The sequence below is a fragment of the Grampus griseus genome (genome assembly GCF_964374135.1).
Source record: "Grampus griseus genome assembly, chromosome: 14".
In the NCBI taxonomy this organism is placed as follows: Eukaryota; Metazoa; Chordata; class Mammalia; order Artiodactyla; family Delphinidae; genus Grampus; species Grampus griseus.
The window spans coordinates 59,262,547-59,279,434 of NC_139008.1; the positions used below are offsets into that span (position 1 = coordinate 59,262,547).

At 42.9% G+C, this 16,888-nt stretch overlaps 1 protein-coding gene across 1 annotated transcript in view; it reads left to right on the forward strand.

The window, feature by feature from the left end:
• Positions 1 to 16,888, forward strand: part of DNAAF9 (dynein axonemal assembly factor 9) — a gene marked incomplete at its 5' end in the record, with an annotated part of 148,332 nt that overhangs the window by 126,199 nt on the left and 5,245 nt on the right. The window contains 4 exons of the mRNA XM_082669478.1: positions 7,583 to 7,718; positions 11,080 to 11,166; positions 14,458 to 14,564; positions 14,888 to 14,962. Coding sequence (XP_082525604.1) covers positions 7,583 to 7,718; positions 11,080 to 11,166; positions 14,458 to 14,564; positions 14,888 to 14,962 — 405 coding nt within the window. The remainder of the gene's footprint in view (positions 1 to 7,582; positions 7,719 to 11,079; positions 11,167 to 14,457; positions 14,565 to 14,887; positions 14,963 to 16,888) is intronic.

The following is a 16,888-nucleotide window of genomic DNA, read 5'->3' on the forward strand; positions in this document are numbered from 1 at the left end:
GCTTAAACAGCAAGCAAGGCTCATTATAATGCTGGCTTTAAAACAGAGCGCAGATAATTTACTACCATGATCTGCTTTTAGATGTATCTGTAGATAGACAAAAGAAGTGAGATTTCTGTTCTTCTGGGTTGCTGGAAGTCTTTAGCCAGACTGGGATGGTCAAACAGACCTCAGAGATGTTTCTCCACTCTTGGGAACAGGCCAGTCCAGGCTGCCTGCTCACTCACAACCCAGACTGGTGAGGCGTTGGCCAAATCAGAGTATCCACTCCTTGATAACAGAGCAGAAGGAAGCTCCCGGCCCAAGCAAGATGAAACCGCTCATGATGGCCTCTTCACCCTGTGCTCCAGATAACTGCTGTACCTTGCCTTGAAGATGGCATTTCCTCTTGGCAGGTAGCAGATTGCATAGCTGGCCTAAGGAATGCTGGAGATAATCCTTTTGCTTGTTTCTCCACAAAGCAAAGCCCCTTTTATATGTCCAATTCCTGACCTAGAATCCAAAGCCCACAGTGTTTGTCTACATGGTACTCATGGGGCAGACAGGACTTTGGGCAAGTTATCTGTCAGAGACTCGGATCCTAGCCTTTTCTCAGGCAGGACAAGCCTGTGCTTGTGACCCTGCTGCATGCCACTCAGGTTGGCACATTCGCAGTAGTCTGACTCTCCAGTTTCTTCTGCCCAAGTAGATGCTAAGTAGAGTCCTAGGGCCTTTATAGATCTTCTCTCAGCCTTTCCTGACTCCTCACTGCAAGATCCACCACAGCTATTCTTGTCTTCCACCCCTGGTAATGTCATGGGCCTCTCACAGGAGCCGGCTCTCATAACTGCCATCTCTGGAATGTGCTGAGCCTTCTAGAACCCTGCCTGCCACCCCACTGTGCCACATTCTGGGCCTGGCTGCCTGGCCTTGCTTTACTCAGTTTCCAAAGGCCCCAGCCACTTCCTGTGGCTGCACCAGGACATGGGGTTCTGGCAGTAGGCTCACCAGGCTGTCCTCACTGCCTCCCCTCAGCCTGCAGAGTGACCTTTCTAAATGGGAATGGAAGCACAGGCACTACCAGTGTCACCTTTGTTAGGAGGCTTTCCTAAAACTCTGACTGCAGATGGTCCATCTTAATGTTAAAGCTTATGAACAAGGAAGGCATGTGAGAAACCTTTCTAAAATAGAATAAACAAAATGCAGACATATTCTCCATTTGAATTCCTAAGTCTTGTGCTATTACCACATCTAGGCCATACCTGAAGACCTTGAGAATAGAAGTTTTAAGTGTAGGAGAAGCTGTTAAGAAAATGTGGTCCTGTATATTCCTATATACTTGTATATGCATAGACTATCTGAGGAGGCATACCCAAAATCTGGTTATTAGTGGTTGCCTCTGCGGAGGAGAAATAAGGCTCAGGGTGCCAGAGAAGGGAAGAAGAAACTTGAACACCCTTTTTGTACCTTACGAATTTTGCACCAAAAATATGTATATACTAATAAATCTTAGAAACCTTTCCAGATGGCTGTCTGATGAATAGTACTTGCTCAGACCTGCAAGTGGGAGAATTTTTGGCATGTGGGTACCCACGGCTTAGTTTCTTAGGCAGCTGCCTCGGAGGTCAGGTTGCATGTGTCTTTTATTACACTTCATTTATTCGTTCATTTATTCAGCAAATTTTTATCTAATGCCTGCTGTAACCCAGTCCTGGGGGATTAAGAAAGGCTTCTGGAAGAGGTGCTATTCAAATTGTCTACACCCTGAAGGAGGAGTTGGCCCTCCTTCAAAAAAATGAGAGAAAGGATGGCTCCAGGCAGAAGAAACAGCAAGATTGAAGGCCTGATGGTGATTAGAGTACGACTAGGGCCCTGAGGAAGTGCATCATGCAGATAGGTCAAGCAGGCCAAGAAGTTTAGATATCAGCCTAAAAATAATTGGAATGCATTAAATATTTTAAGTAGGGAAGTGACTTGATCAGATTTATGTTTTTGAAAGATTACTCTTACTACAATAGGAAGAATGAATTGTAGTAAAGGAAGCCTGGAAGTAGAGAGAATGAGCAGTAACCTAGTGAAGAGAGAGCAGTGGTCTAAACCAGGCAAATGGTAGCAGGGACTGAGAGTGGAGGATGGACGATGGCCCAGGTTTGGGGAACTAGGCAGTCGGTGTGCCTTTCACCAAGTGACCGCTTGGATGTCAGGGGAAGCCATTGAGGAAACTCACCTTTGAATCCTCAGAGGTCTCTCAAGCACTGTGCAGAGGCATATAGGCCATATTTACCTAAGGCCGACTGACTTGCTGTGGAGCACTAACAGATACCTGTGAAGAGCAGGACTCATGTCTCAGAACCAAGGAACCAATAGATTCCCAAACAGTGTGTAAGCACTCAGGAAGCAGATTATGTGCTCAGCAGTCGAGCCCTACCTCCTGACATCTATGATCCTAGGCATATTGTATACCCTTCGTGTGTGCCTTGTCCCCATTGTAACACACGACCATTGACATGAAGCTCCTAACCCCTGTTCCCTGGTTGCGAATGGAATGTGGTTATGAGGTTAGATTCAGTCTTCAGAGTTTTGGAACACTTTTTATAAATATGATTGGTGAGAGGAAGGAAGTATCACTAACTTCTGCCTCAGACCAGAGGCAGGGACCAGGGGTCCTGGAAGTTGCCTTCAAACCAGTGATAGCCACTCATCTAAACCATGGGCTCAGCAGCCTAGGCTGGTGAGAGTCATGTGACTTACCTTCCTGCTTGTCGCTGTGGCTAAGGCGTGCCACAGCCACCTCTGTCAGTCTGAGGAATCGGTCCAGGCTCCTTGGTGTACATGTAGGGGTCCCATTCCCAAATGATGAGATGGTGGTGGTAGTAGTGTCAGGTTGCATTTAATGAGTTCTTACTCTCTGTAGCCTGTGATAAAGCATTTCACAGATAACCTGGAGGTATGTGTTCCCATCTGACAGAGGAGGAAATTTGGGCTCAGAGAGAAAGTTGAGCAATTTGCCTAATGTCACCCATGAATAATTAGTGGAACCGAAAATTCAGACTCAGGTTTGCTTGGCTCCAAAACCCACGCTTTAATCTTTACCTTATGCTATCTTTTTACATATATGAAGAAGATAAATAAAAATATAAGCCTTATATTTTAAGCAATGCCCGTGTTATTCAAAGGAGCTCTCGTAGTTCAGAGAAAGGGAGACAGCAAGGTGGCATGAGGGGAGGATTGGGATGATAACGGTATTAGAGAAGATTGTAAGGAAGAAGTAAGCTTTACCAAAAAATTTTTTTAAAAGGCTTAAGTGAAAAAACAAGGTACAGAATGGTATAGTATGCCACTGTTTGTGGGAAAAATGTATACATACACATTTACTTGTAAATACTCAGCACATATCTGGAAGAAAACTCTGATAAATATGGTTGCCTCCAGGGAAAGAAGTAGGTTGCTGGGTAGGAAGGGAATTTACTTTGTCTGTGAACTCTTCTGTACATTATGAGTTTTGCCCTGAAAAACTAAGTACAGCTAATTTTTTAAGAAACAAAACACTTGACTGAAGTGAACAGTAAGAGTCCTCTGTACTGAATATTCATTATTCAGGATCCTACAATTACAAGGTTACTTAGGAAAGCTGAAGTCTCATAATTTAGAGACATTCACTTATGAACTAATCGTTTACAAAACTAGTCTCGGGCTTCCCTGGTGGCGCAGTGATTGAGAGTCTGCCTGATGATGCAGGGGTTGCGGGTTCGTGCCCTGGTCCGGGAAGATCCCACATGCCGCGGAGCGGCTGGGCCCGTGAACCATGGCCGCTGAGCCTGCACATCCAGAGCCTGTGTTCCTGAATGGGAGAGGCCACAACAGTGAGAGGCCACGTACCACAAAAACAAACAAACAAACAAAAAACTAGTCTCTATTAGTAAAAAGATTGATGATGAGCATTGAGTATTCTTAGGTATAGAATTAATTATAACACCTATGAGAATGCTATTACAAGATAGAATATAAATGTTGAAAATCTCAAAACCCTATAAATGAAATTATATTTAATAAAAAATTAGGAGGCAACGAGAGAGAGATTACCTCTACATCTTCTCAAGTGGGAGATCAGTAAATTTTAAAGCTGTTAAGTCAATTTGTAAAGAGTTAGTTGTACTCTTTAAAGATACAAAATTATCCACTCGGGCTTCCCTGGTGGCATGGTGGTTAGGAATCCAACTGCCAAGTCAGGGGACACGGGTTTGAGCCCTGGTCTGGGAAGATCCCACGTGCCGGGAGCAGCTAAGCCCAGGTGCCACAACTACTGAGCCTGCGCTCTAGAGCCCACGAGCCACAACTGCTGAAGCCCACGCTCCTAGAGCCTGTGCTCCACAACCAGAGAAGCCACCGCAGTGAGAAGCCCGCACACCGCAATGAAGAGTAGCCCCCGCTCGCCACAACTAAAGAATGCCCGCACGCAGCAACGAAGACCCAACACAGCCATAAATAAATAAATAAATAAATAAATAAATAAATAAATTTATAAGAACAGTAAAACTTAAAAAAAGTATCCACTAGAGGAACTATAAAATTATTAATGTAGCCAACCAGAACGTGATAGTGGAGAAGCGGGGCAAATTTAAGGGTATATGAACTTCCTTGTCTGTCATGTGGAAAAGTCAAAAGACATTGTCTAAAGGTGACATAAGGATAGCTATCATAAGAACATAAAACAGACTATAAGCCCACCACTTATCAGAAGGAAAGCAGAAAACAATGCAGAAATCATATTGCTAAAAGTTAAAAAAAAAATTTTTAAATAGAATTCCACATAAACAAGGTAACAGAAACAAAGTGTCAGTAAATATAAATGGAATAAACACCTATTAAAAGGAAAAGTATCTCAGATTAAACCAAAAAGTAGAATCTAATTATATGATGTTCTGTACAAGAGAAGCATCTAAAACTAAGTAAGGATGGTGATGAAAGAATGGACAAGATATAACAGACGAATGCAAACAAAAAGAAATGAGGTTGATATTAATAACAGCAGGGTTGAATACCAGGCAAAATATTGAAGAGTCTAAAAAGGGCAGTTTTGGGACTTTCCTGGTGGTCCAGCGGTTAAGACTCCGTGCTTCCACTGCAAGGTGCACGGGTTCAATCCCTGGTCGGGGAACTAAGATCCCACATGCCGCACAGCACGGCTAATAAGTAAATAAATAAAAGGGCAATTTTTAATGATAAAGGACACCATCTACAACCTGTCATGAATATTTCTGTAACCAAGTAATTCAAAAGAAAGCATATACCTTTAAGTTACTATGTTACTAAACAAGAAATAATTTTTCTTTTTATTGAGATATAATTGACATATAACATTGTATTAGTTTCAAGTGTACAACAGAATGATTTGATGTTTGTATACATTGCAAAATGATAATCACAATAAGTCTAGTTAACATGCATTGCCTTACCTAGTTACAAAACAATTTTTTCTTATGATGAGAACTTTTAAGATCTACTCTCTTAGCAGCTTTTAGTTATTCAATACAGTATTATTAACTATAGTTACCATGCTGTACATTACATCTCCATGACTTATTTATTTCATAACTGGAAGTTTGTACCTTTTGACTCTCTCCTCCCATTTTTCTCACCCCCTGCCCCCTGCTTCTGGCAACCACCAGTTTGTTCTCTGTATCTATGGGCTTGGTTTTTGTTTTTGTTTTTAGATTCTGCATATTAATGAGATCATATGGTATTTCTCTCTCTGACTTATTTCATTTAGCATAATGCCCTTGCGGTCCATCCATGGCAAGATGGCAAGATTTCATTCTCTTTATGGCTGAGTAACATTTATATATATATATCATTATCATATATAAGATAGATATATATAAGATATATCTATCTTATATCTCCTTTATCCATTCATCCACTAATGGACACTTAGGTTTCCATATCTTGCTATTGTGAATAATACTGCAATGAACATGGGTGTGCAGATAGCTCTTCAAGATAGTGATTTCAGTTCCTTCTGGTATATTCCAGAAGTGGAATTGTTGGATCATATGGTACTTTTAATTTTTTTAGGAATCTCCATCCTGTTTTCCATAGTGTCTGTACCACTATAGAATTGGCATTCCCAGCAACAGTGTACAAGTTTCCCTTTTTTCCACATCCTCACCAACACTACTTATTTCTTGTCTTTTTGAGAATAGCCATTCTAACAGGTATGAAATGCTATCTCATTGTGGCTTTTTTAAATAATGAATTAAGCATTCAACTTAAGAAGTTAGAAAAAGAACAAGAACTTTTTAAAAACTAGATTATAATAAAAAAGATTGAATCTATAAACCAGGTATATCTAGCATGTTAAGCAACACTATGGAGATGCAATCAGCAAAATCTAGACTGAGAGAAATATACAAGATGCAGTTTTTCAACAAATAAATCACAAAGAAGTAAGAAGAAAACTATAGATTGAAAGAGAATTATGAGATGCATCAGTGAAATATAATGTATGGGCTTTGTTTGGTTCCTGTTTCCAAAAAATTAAGAAAATATTCTTGAGACAGAAAAGTTTGAATGTGGGCTAGATATTTTATATTAAAGAATTTATTGTTAATCATTCATTTTTTTAAAGAGTCCTTATGATAATACATACTGAAATATTTTTGGATGAAATAATAGGATGTCTATTATTGGCTTCAGAATCATCCAGTGGGGAAGGAGAGGAAAGGAGAAAAGGTTGGGGTATGGTATAGAAGAAATAGTTAGCCAAATGTTAATCTTTCTTGAAGCCAAGTGATGGGCTCGTGGGCGTTCATTATACTATTTTTTTCTACTTTTGTATATGTTTGAAATTTTCACAATATTAAGTGAATAAAAACGGTTGAATAACACAAATGCAAATGACATTATAGCAGAAATGGTGTATATGCTGTGATCCTAGCCATGTAAAAATAAGTATGGAAGAGGTATTACAATTGTGTTGGCATGATGGGATGTGGCAAATTCTCTGATTTCAAAATTATCTGTAGTGCTGTGGATTTTACTTCTATATTTTCACAGAAAGGTTGAGAGTGATTGTGGCCCACTCCACAACCTCTCTTTACATGCGCCATCCTTCCTTACTGTGTCACTCTGTGAATATCTTTGTTAGCACTTACCTTGGAACTGTGGGTCCACGGGTGAGACTTCTTGACTGTGCACTCTTTGAGAATGGTTAGCACCTGACATACGGTTTGTGCTTGGTACATGTCTGTGTTCTGAACTGGTGAAAAGTCACTGGCACCAGTTCCTGATGAGGTTAAGTACATGGGATATAGAAAGGGCCCTTAGATGAAAAAGCTCCAGGTATCAAAGCGGAATTAAGAAGACAGAGGAGGTTAGGAGGTGAGGCAGCTACAGAGTTGAGGCCATTCACTCCAAGAGGTTGCAGTGGCAGAAAGAGGAGCAGAATGATGGCTATGTATATCGGTGTTGGGTGGCGGGTGTCTACATGAGGAGGCTGCTAGAAGGGATGATCAGGGGAGGGAGCAAGGGCTCACATTTGTGCAAACCCTCAGCCCCAGTCAGGACTCATAAAGGCTGAACTGTTTTTGGTTTTGTTCCCCAGGCCTGGTGAGTAATGTGGTGTTCACCAGTCACACCACAGAGCAGAGGCACCCTCTCCTGATTCAGTTGCAGAGCCTCATCAGAGCTGCCAATCCTTCCGCAGCCTTCATTCTTGCAGAAAATGGGATTGTCACCAGGTAAACTTACCAGTTCACTTCACTCCGCAGGACCAGCCACTTTCTCAGATGCAGCAGTCTGTCTATGGCCCACTGGGTCTTTCTACTGTATCAAAGACCTGAGCATTTATAAAAGTCAGGTCTTGAAGTGCTTTTTTTTTTTTTTAATTTATTTATTTTATTTTTATTATTTTTGGCTGTGTTGGGTCTTTGTTGCTGCAGGTGGGCTTTCTCTAGTTGCGGCGAGTGGGGGCTACTCTTCATTGTGGTGGCTTCTCTTGTTGCGGAGCACGTGCTCCAGAGCGCAGGCTCAGTAGTTGTGGCTCATGGGCTTAGTTGCTCCGCGGCATGTGGGACCTTCCCGGACCAGGGCTTGAACCTGTGTCCTCTGCACTGGCAGGCGGATTCTTAACCACTGCGCCACCAGGGAAACCCTTGAAGTGCTTTTGATGCTGTGTAAAAATCACCAAGAGGACCCCACATGTTAGTATCCTGTACTGGTTTTTTTTTTTAATTTTTAAATTTTTTTTAATATATATAATTTTTCATGTATCAAATTGGCAATTTATTAATTTATTTATTTTTGGCTGTGTTGGGTCTTTGTTTCTGTGCGAGGGCTTTCTCTAATTGCGGCAAGCGGGGGCTACTCTTCATCGCGGTGCGCAGGCCTCTCACTATCGCGGCCTCTCTTGTTGCGGAGCACAGGCTCCAGACGCGCAGGCTCAGTAGTTGTGGCTCACGGGCCTAGTTGTTCTGCGGCATGTGAGATCTTCCCAGACCAGGGCTCGAACCCGTGTCCCCTGCATTGGCAGGCAGATTCTCAACCACTGAGCCACCAGGGAAGCCCTCCTGTACTGTTTTGAGATGTTCTGTTTTGATGCATTCACATTCTCATCATTAAAGGATGGAAGTCAAGACTCTCTCAATGTTCTTTGTGTTAAGATGTGAGAGAAATGGCATAGAAACATGGGGAAATTATATCTTTACTTCATAGACCTGGGTTCAAGTTACAAACTAAAAATAGAGAATTAGTGACTTCGTGTGTATGAAAACATCTTGTCATATAGCAGTTTTGTTTGCTCAATAAGGTGCTAAAAGGTGTATACTTTTCATATAGTTTTGACTTTTGAGCAATGCACATATTTTACACATTCAAAAATTAAGTCAACAAGGAGGGAAAAAATACAAACAAAAACGTGAATCCATCTGTATACCAAAGTTATAAGAACCGTACATATGCAAAATAATTCAAGTAGCTTCTGAGCATAATCCTCTGTTGGAACCCTGATTCCAAACAACATCACTGATTAGAGAAGGGAGATTATAAATATGAAATGGGAAAGGTAAGGAAAAACCCTACAAATGTTGGAGTTGAATTGGGGGACTCGATATAAATTCATTATTTCAAAAAAAAGTATATTCCCTAGCTCTTTCCATTAAAAGGGACCAGAAATAATACCCTTTCCATTAAAAGGGACTAGAAATAATAATAGCAATTAATACTTCTACCTCTAGATCTTAATTTCTAAGTACCAATCCCCACTACAAAGTATCAGCACTCTTTGGAGAATTGGCTGATTGCAGGTTTAGGGAGTGAAAGTACAAGGTGAGCCTAGTACATTTTGTGACAAAAAAGCAGGGAAGTATTCAAAGATTAGTGGAAATATGTCAAAAGGATACAGAAGCTAGCTTAAGAAGCTCCCACTAGGCAAATTTGGGACAACTTGAGTATATGAGAGAACCATGATAATAATGGATTATATAGCACGTGGAGTAAAATGAGTCTGTGGTGATACTAAAAAAAGGGAGAGGGACAGATCAGTAAAGCTCTTCTTTATAGAAGAATGCTAGCTAATAAATAAATAAGGATTTATAGTACTAGAAAGTCACTATTTTGTAACCTTTCGTATAATACTTGATTTAGGCAAGAATTATCAATGGATGCTAAAAGCAGTGGATGACAGATTGTTGAGGAAAGGGATATTCACTTGTCTCAAAGTATCTGTCACGGGACTTCCCTGGTGGTGCAGTGGTTAAGAATCTGCCTGTCAATGCAGGGGACACGGGTTCAATCCCTGGTCTGGGAAGATCCCACATGCCACAGAGCAACTAAGCCCATGCACCACAACTACTGAGCCTGCTCTCTAGAGCCTACGAGCCACAGCTACTGAGCCCATATGCCACAACTACTGAAGTCTGCACACCTAGAGCCTATGCTCCGCAACAAGAGAAGCCACTGTACTGAGAAGCCCGCGCACTGCAACGAAGAGTAGCCCCCGCTGTTCCGCAACTAGAGAAAGCCTGTGCACAGCAACGAAGATGCAGTGCAACCATAAATAAATAAATTAAATAAATAAATGAATAAATAAAAAGTATCTGTCACTCCACAGACTGCTTACTACTTACAAAGAGGGAAAAGTACCTTCACAATGGAGAGGTTTAATCTAGAAGACATGACATTGACCAAATGATTAAACTTACCAAGACCACTAATGGGATAAACTGACATCATGTGCCTCCTTCGTGACACTGTGGGAAGGACACAACATCACTTGGCCATTAATCTTGCCAGAAATGCTTAGCTGAATCTAATCATGAGGAGCAACCAGACAAATCCAGGTTGTGGGGCACAAGACAGCTGGCATGTACTCTTCAAAAATGTCAACTCCGGGCTTCCCTGGTGGCGCAGTGGTTGGGAGTCCGCCTGCCAATGCAGGGGACACGGGTTCGTGCCCCGGTCAGGGAGGATCCCGCGTGCCGCGGAGCGGCTGGGCCCATGGGCCATGGCCGCTGGGCCTGCGCGTCCGGAACCTGTGCTCCATGGCGGGAGAGGCCACGGCAGTGAGAGGCCCGCGTACCGGAAAAAAAAAAAAAAAAAAAATGAGTAACAAACAAAAATAGTTGGAGGAATTGTTCCAGACTGAAGGAAAATAAAGATTATAAATTAATGAGCAATCCTTGATTGGATCCTGAGTGCCCTATCCCCCCAAAAAGGGGAAATTTGAAAATGGATGTATATTATATCAATACTTCTCCAACTTTAATGTGCATATTAACCTCTTGGGGATCTTATTAAAATGAGGGTTCTGATTCAGTAGGTCTGGAGTAGGCTGGAGATCCTGCATTTCCACGAAGCTCCCATGTGATACCAATGCTGCTTGTCCTCAGTATTAAATTCCCTCAGTGTGATTATACTGTTGTTGTTCTTCAAGAGAATGTGCTTGTTCTTAGAGATGCATACTAAAGTATTTAGGGGTGAAATAACAGAAAAAAAATATATGCATGTACTTGTATGTGTGTATGGCGGTGCAGAGAGTAAGCAGAATGTACAGGTTAAGGTTAATAGTTCTAATTAACCTGGGTTTTCTGTATGTTTTCAAAGGAATGAAGACATTGAACTGATTCTCTCAGAAAATAGTTTTTCGAGTCCTCAGATGCTACGATCTCGATATCTAATGTACCCTGGCTGGCAAGTATCTTCATTGAAAAGTAGCTAAGATTTCTTTATAAACTCAGTGATTTATTTATTTACAGGAAAGAAAAAGAGAAAGTGAAAATACCAGGTGTGCTCTAGGAGGGTGACAATGGCAGCTACAACAGCCTGCCATGTCCCAGTAACCACTGGCCTTGCTGGAAGCCCAGTGATCCACATCTTGGGGTCCAAATTTGAGACCCTTGCTGGATGTTGAGACTTAAGGAGTCATCTTATAGGCCTTAAGCACAATGGTATCCTTTGTTTCCTCTAGCCTCTAGTGAGAGTGAGGTGGCCGACATGGAACCAAGGAGTTATGACCCTCCCGGGTGAGAGAGTCTCTCCTGAGAATAGTCAGTCCTCTAGGGTTCCCATCTGACAGGTAGGTTCCCTGCTATTGTGGCCCAGGGCATGTTCTGTGCTCTGCAGGTGGCCTCCTAGCCTGAACCTGTCCTCCAGAGAGGAGAGGAAGAGAAAAGAGAGTGTGAAGTGCACTATAATCATATTTCCAGCATCACTTGAGCACTTACTGTGTGCTACACGTTGTTCTAAGACTTCGCTCTCCAGTACGGCAGCCACTAGCCACATGTGGCTAGTTAATAAAATGTAAATGTATATTAATAAAGTAAAATTTAAAATTTAGCCTTTTAGTCACACAAGCCACATTTCAAGTGCTTAACCAGCTACCTGTGACTAGCAGCTACTGTCTTGGACAGTTCAGATCCAGAACATTTCCATCATCACAGAAAGTTCTGTTCACAGTGCCACTCTAAGAGTTCAACCTATGTTATCTCATTCATCCTCAAACCAAGCCTGCAAGGTGGATTCCATTTTTTTCTTCATTCTAGAGATAAGGTAACTGAGGCAGCAAGGACTTAAATGTCTTGTCCAAAGTCCCACAGCTAGTAAATGAAAGAGTTGGGTTTCAAACCCAGGTTGTGTAGCTTCAGAGCCTGTATTTTTTTTTTTTTTGAAGTATAATAGATTTACAAAGTTGTGTTAATTTCTGCTGTACAGCAGAGCCTGTACTCTTAACCACCATGCTGCACTTGTCCCTGTATGGAATGGATAACTAGTTTTGCTCTGTTGAAGGTTCAGGGGAAGACAGTTGTTAAAGCTTAGCCAAAATTGATCCCTCATATTGATTTGGATCATCTTTATTATCCTCACTCACTTCCCTCAGCCACCTCTGTGAGTCCTCCAACCACCCCTTACATCACCAGTATTTTGTACCAGCAAAAACTGATTGTACTATCCTGTTTTAAAAAAAAAAAAGGTCAATATGTAAAATTGAAGGTTTTCAGGCTTATTTTTAGAAGGAACCTCTGGTTTGAGTCACATCATACTTAAACAGTGAGTACGTGGATCATTCCTTATGCCTGAACAAGACAATAATATCTTAGCTAAAAAGAAAAAGATGGAGCTTCTGGGGTGAAACTCTTCTCTCCAGTGGCTGCAGCTACTGACCTTTTTGCTGCCCACACCTCTGGGCCTGGTCCTGAGACTTTTGTCGTCTCCACCTGGTGCCTAGGGAAGCACCTATTCTCCAGTCCATACCAACTCATTGTGGGCATGGCATACATTAACCTAGCTCAGGGCACAGACTTTTCTGGAGGCAGACTGATCTAGGACAGAGACAGGTATGAGGGAGTTCATTAGAAGGCTCTGTGAATCTAGAGTCTGAAATCTTCCTTTATCAGGAAGATCAGTCCTTGTAGAGGATCAGAGATGGAGGGGCCTCAGAATCACCCTTCAGGCCCTCCCTTCCAAGTTCATTCCTAGGAATCAGATGATTTACTCTTTTAAAAAGATGGCAGTCATCACATTCCTGCTCATCGCTGTACATTACTCCCCTCTCTCCTTGGGTGAGGGCCACCACCTCAGAGTGAACAGGCCTTAGGTGCAGGATGTGCTCAGCTTTGTGCTGTGCAGATTCTTAGCCATTCCCCTCCCACAGCCCTCTGTTGTCATCGACCCCACCCCCACCTCCCCTGGTAGAAGGGCTTGTTCCTAGTCTGTAAGGAAACCTTGTACTATTCCCCTGGCCCCTCCAAATTCCCCTAAGGATACAGCCTCTGAACACAGAAGCCTGAGAAGCCCGTGGTCTCCAAATCTCATGTTTGGATGGGGAGAGAACAAAAAGAACATGTCAGTCTTGCAAAAATGTTATGCCACCACCTTACTTTAAAGAAGTTGCTTTAAAGAGTAAGATACTTTGAACAATGTAAAATTCAAAACTGCAGTGCAGTTTTCAAGCAAAGCAAACTAATACAAAAATACAGTAGACTGGAGGGAAGTGTTTGCATCAAATGTGACGAAGGGTTAATATAGTATTTGGAAAGCTTGTTTAGATATTTAAGAAAAGTAACCCATATTATATAGATGTGAACAGTCCACTTAAGACCAAGTATAAATGGCAACTGTGGTAACAGAATTCCATGTACGTAGTACTCAAATGCAAAATGGTGTCTTACTGTTGCTTTGATTGACACCTGTTACATTTAGGCAAAAATATCTATAAAATTCATTGCTGGAGGAATTGTTGTGAAACTAGTACACTCATCTACTGCTGGGGGTGGTATAAATTACCCATGAGATGTTATGCCCTCTCGTGGACTGATTCCAATCAAGGGATTCATCTCAATGAAATCATTCAAAAGAAGGAATGACAGTTTCATAACTTTGGAAGCTGGGTGGTAGGAATTCATTACACTACCCTTCTATCTTTGCATATCTCTGAAATTTTCCATAATAAAAAGTTAAATTTTTTAAATGCTGCGTTCTTAATGAGTCTGTGGCAGTCAGTATGTCTGCTGAACTCAAAACTGAGAAAATAGATCAGAGATGCCCCAGCCCTTTAGTTCCTTCTGGAGAGACTGCACATCCAAATGTACAGTCTGTTAAACTGCCCTCAGTGAGGGTGGGGCATAGTGGGAGCCCTGAAGAGAGTGGGAGGGGATCCTGAGGAAGAGCTCCAAAGGTACCAGGAGGGACCCCTAATCCCAGTTGGGATACTGGCAAGCTTCAAAAGTAGAGGGGGTCTTTGACTTTAAGGGATTGCTAGTCCAAAGAAGGTAAGACCTTCCTGCTCTAAGGGGGCAAACATGCTTCTCAGTCTCAAGATGAAAGAGACATAAATGCTTTCAAATAAGTGCTTTGTACACAAAATGACGTACAATTAAGGGAGAATTCAAATATGATAAGTGATATGTGGTTCTTTCCAATGTAGTATGTAGTAGCAGTCAAAGCCCCAATTACTTGTATTTATAATTTTTTAAACCTTTTAAGGTATGAAGGTAAATTTGATGTTGGATCGGTCTTTCCATTAATGGTTCAGATTTGTGTATGGTTTGGTCGTCCCTTGGAGAAGACTCGCTTTGTGGCCAAGTGTAAAGGTAAGCCTTGACCGGGACATGTCCCAGACACTGGTAAAAGAATGCCCCAGAGTTGTCCCCGCTTCCTGGCACCATTTTAGTATTCTGTGTGTGCTGTCTCTTCTCACCATTTGGGTCTGAAAGCAGGCAGAAGAATTTGAGGACCCAGGAGTACCTTACCCCTGGGAATAGTGGCAGAGCCACTGGGGGAAGATCTGGTGGGGGTACCTGTGAAACCTGGACCCTAGAGGAGGTGCCTTTCCAGTCCCTAACCCTCCCAGCTGTGCCACCCTGGACTTGGCCTCTGCCCCCAGGTGAGTAACAACCCTATCTTCCTCCACCAGCAATTCAGTCCTCTATCAAGCCAAGTCCCTTCTCTGGAAACATCTACCACATCCTGGGCAAAGTGAAGTTTTCAGGTAACTGGGCGCTTGGATTTGGGAGCGCTACTCTGTGGAGTGCTCACATCTCATGATGTGAGTTCATAGACTCTGCTGGTGCTTTACAGACCACTGATGCCTCTTAGACTCTCTCAAAAAACCCTCCCCTCTGGATCTTACACCATAGGCTCCTCCAGTCATCCCTTTCAGTCAAGGTCCCAATCTTTCTCCAGGTCCTTCTGCTCTGCAGTGGAGGATCTGTTTTCCTGCCCCTGGACGAACCTGCCCAGGGCCTCTCCTCACAGCTCCTTGACTTCCTTGTTCTAGAGACTCACACTCCACCCTTCTTGAGCCATCCATGGCCTCCTCCTAGACCTGTCACCGGGAGCTACCCCAATGCTGAGCCTTCCAGCTCTGGATCCGTTTCTGCCAAAGTCTTCAAGCCTTCCACTTGCCTTCTCCTCCCCTCCGTTCAGTAAACCTGTTTATCAGCCTTTGACCCCTGCAGCCCTTGCAACCTGAATTATGTCAGTCCTGGGCTGGGGTTCAGGGAAGGTGTGAAAACAAGGAGCCAGTTAACTCAACATTGAGAAAGAGCAGAATGTTCCAGGGAAAAGGCAGAGCATGTGCTGTGGATGTGAGGCAAAAACAGGCGTTTCAGGAACCAAAAAGGGTTTACTGTGTCTGGGTCCCAAGGGAGGAAGTGAGGGAGTGTGTCTGTTAGGGCATCTTTGGCAGTTATAACAGAAAACCCCAGCTCAACTAGCAGGTGTTAGCTACATAGCAAGAAGTCAAGAGGTCTGGCAGCATAGCAAAGCCAGTGAAGACCCAGGTAATATATGGCTTTTGTGTTCTTACATTCTTGGTGTCAGCTTTTCCTCAGGTTCCCACCCCTCATGGTTGCCAGGTAGTGCTGCAGGTCTAGGTGTCACATTCAGACACAACAGCTAGCTGATGGAAGAAGCTGGCTCTTCCTGTGGGTGTCTTTATCAGTTCCTCAGCAGACTTCTCTCATTGGCCAGGGTCGAGTTGCCATTGCCCATGGGGAATTGGTATTGGAGGAAGAGGGGGATGCTGGGCAGGTAACCGGGGGTGTCTGCAGCAGGGAGCCACTGAGAGTTGTAAGCATGGAATCATTTGGGTTCAGATAGGAGAATTAGGTGGCAGAGCCTCTATAAAAGAATCTCTCAAGGTCCTTAACCTTTGGCTTAATTTATGTTATTGAATCTGAAACTTTGGCCCCACTCTACAAGCCCCTTACTCAAGCCCGCTTCCCTCAGGCTCTGACAGACCCCCACCTGCTCGTCCCTCTCCCCTATCATCACCTCCTTTTCTTTTTTATTTAGACTGACTCTTGACCCTTTTCTTGTTAAAGGTAAACCTTTCTTTGTTTTAGATCTCTTTCTCATCATGCCTTTTTGGGGAACCTTACCCTTGTGTCTCCAGTATATTTTAGCCCCCAGTGCCTCAGCTTATAAACCCGATTACATCTTTCCTGTTCCCATGCATGTGTCCCTCCTGCAGCACTTGTACTGTTGAGCTTGCCCTCCTCCCATGGACTCTCAGACCTCAGCTGAGACCCACCCCCTCCACCTCTACCAAGGGAGCTTTCCTTGCTTCTCCTCAACTACCTCTTCCATAGGGGTGACCCCAGCCATTCTCTTCTTCTAATGACTGTGTAGACGTCTCCCACTCAGGGTCCTACAGTCTTTCAAATGCCACAGATGCAGAGTCAAACTCTTCTTCTCCCACTTGCAAACCTTTTCTTCCTCTTGTAGTCAGTCCCCTTCTGGGTTAATGGTGTCCACCTGATCACCCAATCAGCTTAGCTAGAAACTTACATTGTTCCTCCCTCTCTTACTTCATCCTTTCTAATTTGCTGCCAGTCATGTCAGTTCTCCCTCCTGCATGTCTTGTGAATCTGTCCCCCACAGCTGCACTAATCCAGTCTTAGTGTAGCCTTAT